Source organism: Arachis hypogaea, chromosome 17 (genome assembly GCF_003086295.3).
Source record: "Arachis hypogaea cultivar Tifrunner chromosome 17, arahy.Tifrunner.gnm2.J5K5, whole genome shotgun sequence".
NCBI classification, from domain to species: Eukaryota; Viridiplantae; Streptophyta; class Magnoliopsida; order Fabales; family Fabaceae; genus Arachis; species Arachis hypogaea.
In genome coordinates, this window is record NC_092052.1 from 70,182,067 (window position 1) to 70,193,756 (window position 11,690).

Sequence of the window (11,690 nt, forward strand, 5' to 3'; positions counted from 1 at the left end):
TTTTCAGTAACCGATTTTTACAATAATTCATAATAAATTTCCAGCCACTAAAACCCCATATTTTCCACATAATTTTAACACAAATTGAACCCTAATTTAAGTTTTAGGGTTTCGGTTTCCAGCTGCACTCAAGAATACAAATTCATAGCTTGAATTTCATCAAATTTCATCAAATTTTCATCAAAATTTCAACAAGAATCACTCATATGAATCATCAATTTCAAGCACATTCCAAGCATATCATAATCACACAACTCAAACACAATTAATCAAGATTAATTTTTTCAAACCCTACCATGATTTGCTGCCTCAAATCCAGTTATGCTTTTAGGTGTTTTTTTTTTTGCACTTTTACCTCCTAAAACACATCAAGAACAACTTTGAATCCATAAAATATCAACTGACCAAACCTTAATCAACATGTTAGAAAGGGATTCCTCACCTTAAACGTGCTAGGAATTGAAGATTCTTGGCTCACAAGTCTAGCTAAGCAAGAGATCTAAGGAAGAACATCAACAAAACACATGTTTAAGCATGTTTCCTTGAAACCGAAGCAAAAGGGAGATGGTGCATCCAACTCACCTTGATTTCAGCCTTAATAAGTCATATGGTTATGTAGAGAAAGAATAGAGGATCATTTTGGTGTAATCAGAGTTTTGATTTGAGTTTTAGTTCAGAAGAAATCAAGCTTTGAAGATTTAAGTGTCATGAAAGTTTCTCTCTTTTCTCTCTTGTAATTTTTGGCCAAAATGAAGAAATGAGACAGCCTTGGAGGTCTTGGGGATGTAAGGTGAGTTGTGATTGGTTGTCTTGTAGGTGGATTAAAATAATATTAAAATATCTCAGGTGCATAACTACTAAAACTAGATGTATCAGAACACTTGTAAAAACATCTCTAAAAATTCTTTTCTGAGATACTAGCATAAATGACACTAGTAACATATTTAATATGATAATAGAAAATGTATGATGAGGCATTAGCATTGCTAAAGTCATCAGAGAGTGCTGGTGCTAAGTTGCACTAGTAAACTGTGAACCCGGTTAAACCGATTTCCTGTTTTTAACTAAAACAGACTATGTAACCTTATAATATCACTCAAGCATCTTCTAATACTAATATAATGATAATATTATACTATTATCTTTATTCTATCATGAATTGAGTCCGGTTTGTCAAACAGAGACTATTTACAGAAACCAGAATCAAAACTCCTAACTGATACGGTTCAAAAACTAGGTTCTTTGTGATTGCATTATCGAGCTTGTCTCAACTAAGGTCCTAACTTAAAGATGACATAATGACAATGAGGATTGAGATGCTTGATAATACAACAGAGGTCCTCCCTTTACTAATCTTTCGGAGAAATCTGTGTCTTCAGAAAAGATCTCGCGTACTTGAAAACTGGGTTTTTACATTTGGACGGCTAACTTGGGTTGTAACCATGGTGATTGGTTGTTATATTGAACTACAATAAGTTGATTATTGAAAATCTTTTGTCTAACAAATTGTTGAAGATTCTAGAAGGAATTCAGAATAGAATTTCCAATGCAAGTCACAAAAGCAGGGCTAGGTTGGGTTGCAAAGGAACGTTGACACAGTCCCTCATGTATAAGTCTTTCTGTTGTTATCTTCCTCTCTTTCTGACATAACAGGTGTTTTACACTGGGAATGCTTAATTGAACGGACTTTGTTTCTATTACCTATTTCATCTAGCTCTCCAAGTTCTACCGATTTTAACAGTGTTATCGTACACAAGGTAATCAATAATAATTTGGTTCTTGGCTCTAATCTTTATTGCTACTTACACTCTTTCGCTACCTAAACATTTGGCAGCTAAAAGCAAAATCTGTGTCATGCCCCTTCCTCGCAGTTTTGGTTCTTAAGTTTGACACTTAAACTCCTAGTTCAACTTAAATATGGATAATTGCAATGTCTCATTTTCTATAGCGTAAATAAAATTTAAATATCAGTTCCGACTTACCTCTACCTTGTCGTGATCCACCGTCACCTTGGACCCTCCTACATGGACAAACTATCGCCTTATGCCCTGGTAAACCGCACTTGGATCACCTCAATTCATCGGAATGTGTCCTTATCGGTTTTCCCCTTCTATTTCCGTTATGATTGTCGTTCTGCCCGTAATTGTTCTGGCCTTGCAGACGTGGAAGAATGTAACGATTTCTCTTGAAATTTTGACTTCTCAGCGTAAGGTTCTTTCTTTGGTTCCTCTGAAAAGGCATCCCTTGATTCCCCTTCTCTACTGCTGCCTTTCTCAAACACTCCTCAGCCACCTAACTCTTATTCACAAGTTCAGAAAAGACCCTAATCTCCATTAGCCCAACTGAGCTTAGAATGTCAGTTCGTAGTCCTCCCTCATACTTAATACACTTCCACTCATCAAAGTCTTCCGGAGCACGTTGGCAGATTCAAGAAAACCGGCATAACTTCTCAAATTTATTGGTGTACTCCACAACAGTCATCTGGCCCTACTTTAACCGCAGTAGCTCAAGCTCCTTAGCATTTCTGGCTGAGCTAGGGAATTACTTCTTATAGAACTCCATCCGAAACACCTCCCAAGATATCACTGCACCATCTGGCTGCAGGATACGCCGCATCCCTTGCTACCAGTATTGAGCTTCTCCATGTAACTGGTAGGTCCCAAATTCCACCCACTGTTCTTCAGGCACCTGCTGTGCTTGCAAAGCCCTCTCCATTGCCTAACACCAATTGTTGACCTCAGTTAGGTTCGTGGCTCCTCTGAAGGTCGGAGTATGCACCTTCAGAAAAGTAGCAAGTGTCATCAGTCCGTCATCCCCATTTCTGCCGTTCCTATTGTTACCTTGATTCCCTATGGCCGCAGCCATAGCCTACATAGCCGTAGCCATGTTCTCCACTGTAGCTATGAAGTTTTTGGGGATGTTCGCATTCATCTCGGGTTCCTCATTTTGATTCCTACCTCTCCCTAGACCACGACCGCATCCGCAAGTCGACATCCGGTTCCTGTTTACACCAAACAAGTGATATCAAGGTGATCAGTCTCAATATCGCAACTCTAGTTCTTCAAAGGCTCAAATCCATGCTCATGGGCATTCATGCCACATATATCAGTTAGATAACCTAATTTAGCATGTATAGACACTCAGAGTATGCCCAGAAGCATAGTCAGTCCATCCCTCAGGCTCTATAGGAACAAACTGCTCTGATACCATAATGCAACACCCTATCACATAGAGCTTTACACCTACAATGTAAAACAGAGGTGGTGAGGTGCTTGATAAAGAGGGGGACCAAAGGGCAAGGGTAGGAATTTTCCTTTAAATTGGGATTAGCGTCGTAAGTATAGTCCTAACCCGACGAATTGGCCCTTCAAATTAAATTAGAGGTTCACAAGAGATGTCACAAGCAAAACCAAATTAAAACCGAGAGTATTAGACTGTCGAGTCGTCTCCCTAGGAGCACTTTAGAACAATGAGTGTGCAATTCTGGTTGTAGTAATCAACGGGTTGTGAATGAAGAGATGAACATATAAAGCAATAAAAGAACATGCAAAATTGTAATGATTGAACTAATTAAGAAATTAAAGAACCGACTATGTAATATAAACAAGTAAAGTATAAAAGAAATCAACATATAAAGGTATGAAATATTGAAAGCATCAAAAAGAGTCTTGGCTTGGAGTGAGTAAAGGGTCCTTTCCTTGTTGGAACCACAACTATGACAATTATGATGGATTAGTCTCACTTGATCAACCCTCACATCGGAAAGTAAGTTAAATGAGCATAAGTGTCCTTAACCCACAAATCCTAACTTGCTTGCTAATTACCTTAGCAACAAATTAGCGTTACTGGGAACAAGAATAATTAACAACCCAAGAATTGAAACTAAATGTTGGACATTCCAACTCTAGGAATCCAATTGCTCACTTTACCCAAGCCAAAAGCCAAAAATTTAGCCTAAAACCATGTTTGACATTTTGTCAAACACTTGGTGGGCAAAAAGCTTAAACATGAGGAAGATGAGTAAAGACTTGAAACTAAAAGCAACAATTGATCTCAATCAACGAGAATAACACAAGAAAGTATATAATCAACATCCAACATCAAATTTATCAACAAGAAATTGAAATTGCAAGAGAGAAGCAAAATTGAACTATAACTTGAATTCAAGAAAATACTTACAATGAAACTTGCAAAATCCAAGATAAAAAATGGAAATGGCACTTCAATGTAAAACTCTAATAAAGATGATGAAAAACTTAGAGAAAAACTAAACTAAAGCTTCCTACTACTACTTCTAAACTATACTAAATGATATGCTATGTTATGTCTCCATTTTCCCTCCAATATGAGCTAGAAGACTTTAGAAATGGGCCTCCAAAGCCCCTAAATCGCGAGGCACGTGCTATTTTAATGAAGTCATGTGCGGACACCTGTGCGGACACACAGATGCGTGCGTCCGCACACTTCACGAGAAATCCAGGCCTGTGCGTACGTGCAAGCAGCCGTGTGTACGCACACTATGCGATGCTTGGCTGGACGCGCGACACGCTCGATGCAATCCACACGCTCTGCTTGGGTGGCTGTGCTTACGCACAGGTAGCTGTGGGCACGCACACGTCTCTGAGCTCACTCCTTTGATTTCTCTTGCTTCCTCCACTTTGCATGCTCTTCTTCTATTTTCTCCAATCCATTCCTACCTTATATACCTGAAAGCATTCACCAACAACATCAAGGCATCGAATGGAAGGCAAATGAAATAAAATAGATTCAATTAAGTATAAAAGAGCATCTTTTCATGATCAAGCACAAATTGGAAGGAGAGATCAAAAGCATGCTATTCAAGGGAATAAGTGTGAGTTTATGTGATGAAAATCCATTCAATTCTTACTAAAAATCATCATCAAATATGGATTCATCGATTCCCCCACACTTAAACACTAGCATGTCCTCATGCTAAACACACAAAGGAGATAGATGAAAGGGAAAATGACTTATGCTATATACTACTCAAATGCATACAACTATCCTAAGGCTAATCACTACTATGTACTACGATGAGAGTGGTTAGAAGCAAACCATGAAATTCCAATCCATCACAAGAAAGCTTTAGGGCCAATGCAAAGAGTTCATGTATTAAGATTAATGTCCAAAGAATTGAATTGAAGTTGTTAAAACTATCCAATCAAACAACTTGCAACACTATGAGGTGTAAAAACATGTATTTGAGTGATTGAACCCCTCACCGGATGTGTATCCACTCAATTGGGTCAGTGTTTAGGTTTAACCACTCAATTCTCCTTTCATCATGTTTTTCAAAGATTTGCAAGTCATCTAACAATCAACTAGTATTTAATGCATGAATAACAAGTATCATGAGGTCTTTAGAGGGATGTAATGGGGCTAGGGTTTAGGAAGGATGATTTATGGTCTAGTGGATTTAAGGAATTAGTTCTTTGATTAGCTTGAATGTCCACCTACTCCTACATCACCTTTGTACACATAACAATGCAACCTTTCCACCGATTTCCTTTTTTCCTATCTCACTTCACTCATGCATTTTCTTTTCAAACATGGCATATGCATCTTTTATTTACTCTTTCTATTCATACTTTGTTATGCACAAGTTTTATTTTTTTAAATTGAACTATGAATGCATATGTTTCAATTAATGAAATGCATGAGCATTACCTAATTGCCCAAAAGATTTTTCACAAAGAATTCATGCCTTTATCACTAATGCTTCCTAAATTTCCCCCACACTTAGAATTTACACACTAATCCACCCAAGCTAATCAAAGAGTAATTCAAGGACATCAATGGTTTTCCGCTTAAGGGGAGGTATCATCAGAACAAAAGGGGATCCATAGGCTCAAAGGGTTCACAAAGGTGAATGCAAGGGTTGGCCATATAGGTTAGTGAGTTTATCATCAAAGATGGCCTCAATCATGCTAAATGCATCCAAACACAAATACAGGACATAAAGAATCATGCAAATCAATGATCACAATAAAAAAGGAGTACAATCGCACACAAGAACAACATTATGGTTGAAAAATACAACCATCCATTAAAGCTCAAATCTCACAAGGTATGTTGTTCGAGCTCTTTCTTCCATGTTCTACAAACAAAATACTCCAAGCAAGTTGGTAAAATAATTTTTCCTCAATTCAATCAATGGTATGCCCTTAGAAAAGGATTTCATGGAAATTCTTTGGTGTTTCACCACTTATTCATCATATCATGCAAAATGCAAATATTAGCTACTAAATATCCATAAACAATAAAGAAATATTCACAACAAACCAAACAAGATGCAATAGAAAAACTACTCAAAATAAAGAAAAAGTACTACAAGAAACATTGCAAAGTTTCTTTAAGAAAGAAATTTTTTACCCCCTTGAAATCATCGATCCTCCCCCATACTTAAATTGTGCACGGTCCTCCGTGCATGCTCACAATCCGGGAGGACGAAGAGGGGGCCACCTTCAACTGGTGGGCTCAGAAATGGGATGGTCAACTGCATCAAGCTCCTCCCCAGCTAGCTCGGGTGAAGCTGTAGGAATTGGGTCGGGGTCTCTTCCTTCTAACTTTGCCGCTATCCACTCAAAACGTTTGTGCTCCAAATACTCCATGTAGTGGATACCGTGCAAGATATCACGGAATAGATCTGGAAGAGGACGGAAAATAGGTAAAGCAGTTGATGGAGTTGGTAGACTTGATGGTGGTGCTGTGGGTGTTTTCCTCTTGGAGGGGGTTATTTTTGTTTATCTCTCCAAATCTCCCCTCGGAATGAACTTGTTGCCTCTAGGAAACTCAAGCATTATATCCATTGGTCACTCTCTACCCCCCTGCATTTGCTAAACACATCACCATCGATGGAAATGGAATGCTGACATTCTTCTTCTCAATCAACTTCCAAATTGATTTGCGCAATAAGGGCAAAATGGCTATATGCTTCCCTTGCATAATAGCCCAAAGTATCAAAGCAGTTCTAAATCTCTCATGGGTAGTGTGGGTGCTCAGGATGATGTAGTCCGCCACAATTTGATGCCATATACGAGCTTCAGCATTCAAATCAGATTATGCAATACTAGTGGGAACAGAATTATTCCCTTTGCTATACTCCCAAGATGCTCCAGGACAGCCTATTTTCTCAAGAATGGGAGTCAGAGATATTCTTCCTTTGAAGACATCCTCTTTTATCTTGGAGTATCCATTTTTCTCAAATGGAATGTGGGGGATGTTCAGGATAGCTTCTAGAGCTTGATTGGATGTATCCAACATCCTACCCCGCAGGAAGACTGACTTTGTTTCCCAAGCTTGGTAGTTTTCATAGAATTCCTGCACCATAGTCTCATTGACTTCAATGGGTTCCCGCTCAAGAAACCCCCAATGAAGCGAGGCAATCTTTTGGTGAATAATCACCTTGTATTGGCTTAGAACCTTCAATGGCCGCTCCTAATGGATTTTTGTTTCTCAATAGCCTCGTATTGAGAGTCGGCCCTTCAGTTCACCAAGGTATCTGGTTTATCACCACGGCGATTCCACCAAATATCAGGAGAGCAAGTGGTAGTTTACTCAACTGGCGAAGAAACCGGTGCCTTACCCTTCTTTCTCATCCTGAAAATACAAACAAAAGGATTTTGAGATCATAGGGCAACATTAAAGTAAAAATCATTGAGGAAGCACTAAAAAGATTAAAAGAAGCTTAGATAAGTGGTGTGACTTACAAAAATACGGTGTATATATTCCAATGATGCGCGCGGTTGGAATACACACACCGGCCGGTCATCACGAAAATCACACCCTTAAAGCAATTCACAACTCAAAGCTTTAAGCAAGCACCAAAATGGAATTGGCAAATGTTCATTCTCAAGAAGTGGTAATCACACATATAATGGTCTTAAATTGAGTGCAAAAGATGTTTGATCAAGACATCAACTAAGGTTGAACCATTGTATAGTGATTACCGAATCAAAAATTTTGATGAACAATGACAAATGAATTCATACACACAATGAATTTGTGACTAAGAATTGCACATGAACAACCAAGGAAATGCATCGGTGAATTTACTTAATAACCATCAAAAGTCATAATAGAAGTTGCACAATTTATACAATATGCCTAACAAGAGATAAGTTGAACACATATGATGGCCAAGTCATATGAATTAAACAAAGTGTTCATTGAGGCATTTTATCGAACATGTGGTATGTAATGTGCAAGTTCATCACAATTAAGCTCAAATTTGCTCATAACCTATCCCAAAAATCAAACAACAACACTTTGCAAATCAAGGAAACAAGAAAGAAAGCAACTAATTAAATCTAAACAATAAGAAAGGAATGGAAACAATCACAAAAATATTAACATAAAGAGAAAGGGAAAACAAGAACCTTAGATATAAAGGTTGAGAAGACAAGAATGAGGTGGGAAACAATGACACTTCTTATAGCCACTGCAAAATCACGGCAGTTGGGTTCGCCGGAAAAAGAAACAACACCGGAAGACGGAGAGCTCATCGGCGGTGTATATAGAAAAGAGAAGGAAAGGAAGAAGGAAAAGAGAGAAGAGAAGAGAAGAGAAGAAAAGAGAAAGAGAGAAGGAGTGGTCGCCGGTGGTGGGCTGGCGGCAGCGGCGGCCAGGACCGGCAGTGCTGGGCAGAGAAGAGGGAGAGAGGGCAGCTATGAAGAAGAAAAGGAGAAGAGAAAGCTGCCTCACAACAGGGATGAAAACTTGGAAGGGTGCGAACGCACACAGCGTGCGATCGCTGCGGCCAGATGGGATGCAAAAGGACGTGTGATAAACCACTATTTTATGGTTTATCTTGTGCTCAATTGAGTAGATTTTATCAACTCTTTACCCACTTATTCATACTATTTGCATGGTTTTACATTTGTCTTCCTAATTATGTGCTATGATTGAAAATATGCTTCTTTGATCTTACAATTGCTAATGTTAATCCTCTCTTATTACCATTAGATGTCTTGATATGTGTGTTAAGTGATTTCAGAGATTACAGGGCAGGAATGGCTTGGAGGATAGAAAGGAAACATGCAAAAGCAGAAGGAATACAAGAAGTTGGAGGAATTGCAAAGTTGTCAACCTGACCTCTTCGCATTCAAATAGTCATAACTTGAGCTACAGAGGTCCAAACAACACGGTTCTAGTTGCGTTGGAAAGCTAACGTCCCGGGCTTCGATTTGATATATAATATGTCATAGTTGCTCTGACGCTAGGTGATGCGACCGCGTGCTCCATGCGACCGCGTCGCAGTGGCGAAAAAACCAGCGTGGCAGATTTCTTCTCTAGCGATTTCTGGGCTGTTTTTGACCCAGTTTGCGGCCCAGAAAACACAAATTAGAGGCTATAAAGTGGGGGAATGCATCCATACATGAACAAGCTTTCATATTCACAATTTTAGGATTTAGATGTAGTTTTTAGAGAGAGAGGTTCTCTCCTCTCTCTTTGGATTAGGATTTAGGATTTCTCTTAGTTTTAGGAGTGCTTCTCAATCCCAGGTTCAATATTCTTTTTATTTTATATTTCTCTTTTTAATTTCAGATGCTTTAATGCTTGTATTAGTTATGTTGCCTAATTGGCTTATGCTACATTCATGTTATGATTTTCTTCATTAATATTATTTGAGGTATTTCAGATTTAAGATTGCTTTGCTTTATTTATATGAATGCTTTTAAATTAATTTAGATATTTTCCCTTTTGGCTTTGGTTAAATAATTGGAGACACTTGAGTTATCAAACTCATTGTTGATTGAAAATTGGAATTCTTCAAGGATTAATTCAAGTTCCAATAACTCTAACTTTTCCCAAGGAAAGACTAGGATCTGAGGAATAAAAATTAATTCATCCACTTAACTTACCTTCATAGTTAGAGGTTAACAAAGTGGGAGAAAAATCCAATTCTCATCACAATTGATAAGGATAACTAGGATAGGACTTCCAGTTCTTCATACCTTGCAAAGGGATTTTATTATTGTTAATTTATTTTACTTGTCATTTAAATATACCTGTGCCCATTGCCTAAACTCCAAAACCCCAATTTACAAACTCATAACCAATAATAAAAACATACTCCCTGCAATTCCTTGAGAAGACGACCCGAGGTTTAAATACTCGGTTATCAATTTTAAAAGGGGTTTGTTACTTGTGACAACCAAAACTTTTGTAAGAAAGGTTGATTGCTTGGTTTAGTAACTATACTTGCAACGAGAGTTTACTATAACTTCTAAATCATCAATCTTCAGCTCTCTTCAACGTGCGGACGCACGAAGACGTGCAACTTCACAGATACAGTTTTTTTTAGCTTGCGGACAAAGGCTCCCGTGCGTGTGCACACAAGTCCGTGCGCACGCACAGAGGTTGGGAATGGGGGAGGTTGTGCCCACACACAAGCCATTCCCTCGCTGCTACCAAAGGGGCTATCAAGTTGCGTGCGGACGCACACGTCTGTGCGGCCGCACAGATAGAGCATGAAAGGGAGTGTGTGCGGTCGCACGCGGATAAGCACTCGCTCAGTGTAAGGAAAACTGGTAGCGCGCACGCACAGGCTGTGCTGGCGCTGTGACCAGAGGGCAAAGCAAAGCTCGTGTAGACGCACAGGCTGGTGCGTCCGCACAGATGGCGAAAAATTCAGGGTTGTGCGGGCGCACAAGTGGGTGCGGACGCACAGATTCCCTGTTTCAGAAAAATTTTTTCTCTTCAAAACTAAGGTTCCTACCCTTAGCATATCAACATACCAACCCTAAACCATTCAAATAAGCACAAATTCACAGTCCACAAGTGATACAACTTGAACAACTCAAAATTCATCAAATCAAACCTAAACTATCCATTATATCACAAAAGGCAAATAAGGTAAAACACTATAAACAAGAGATAGAGTTGGAATAATGTCACCATGGTGGGGTGTCTCCCACCAAACACTTTGGTTTAGAGTCCTAAGTTGGACTTGCATGACTTCATTAGTCACTTGGAAACTTCACCAAAGAGAAAGATCTCCAACTCCTTGGCATTTTTGGGTTGAGTATGATAGAGCTTCACCCTATGACCATTGACCTTGAACTTAACTTCATTAGTGCGGTGAATCACCTCCACCACCCCATATAGTTTGACATCTACCACTTTAAGCGGCCCATCCCATCTAGACCTCAATTTTCTGGGCATGAACCGCAACCTTGAATTGTATACAAGCACTTCATCACCTATCTTGAAGTTCTTCCGCCTTATATTCTGGTCATGGAATGCCTTAGCTTTTTCCTTGTAGAACTGAGCATTCTCATATGCTTCCAACCTAAGGCATTCTAATTCTTCCAATTGGAGCTTACGTTCCATCCCGCCCCCTTTAAGTCCGGGTTGCAATTCTTCACCGCCCAAAAGGCTCTATGTTGGATCTCAACCGGAAGATGACAGGGTTTCCCAAAAATAATACGGAAGGGGCTCATCCTGATTGGGGTCTTGTAAGCGGTCCTATAGGCCCATAATGTATCTCCCAATCTAAAACTTCAATCGTTCCACTATGGGTTAACCACCTTCTCTAAGATTCTTTTGATCTCCCTGTTGGATACTTCCGCTTGTCCGTTGGTTTGGGGGTGATAGGCTGTAGAAACTTTGTGAATAACCCCATACTTTTTCATCAATACCTTAATTTTCCTGTTACAAAAGTGGGT

General features: G+C 39.2%; 1 protein-coding gene across 1 annotated transcript; it reads right to left on the reverse strand.

The window, feature by feature from the left end:
* Positions 1-10,989: 10,989 nt before the first annotated feature.
* LOC112763397 (uncharacterized) lies at positions 10,990-11,355 on the reverse strand. The gene has a single exon (XM_025809080.1). The coding sequence runs from the start codon at positions 11,353-11,355 to the stop codon at positions 10,990-10,992; it is 366 nt and encodes a 121-aa protein (XP_025664865.1).
* Positions 11,356-11,690: the final 335 nt, after the last annotated feature.

Coding starts and splice junctions, on each gene's coding strand:
- LOC112763397 (XM_025809080.1), bottom strand. CDS start 11,355: ATGGAACGTAAGCTCCAATTGGAAGAATTAGAATGCCTTAGGTTGGAA.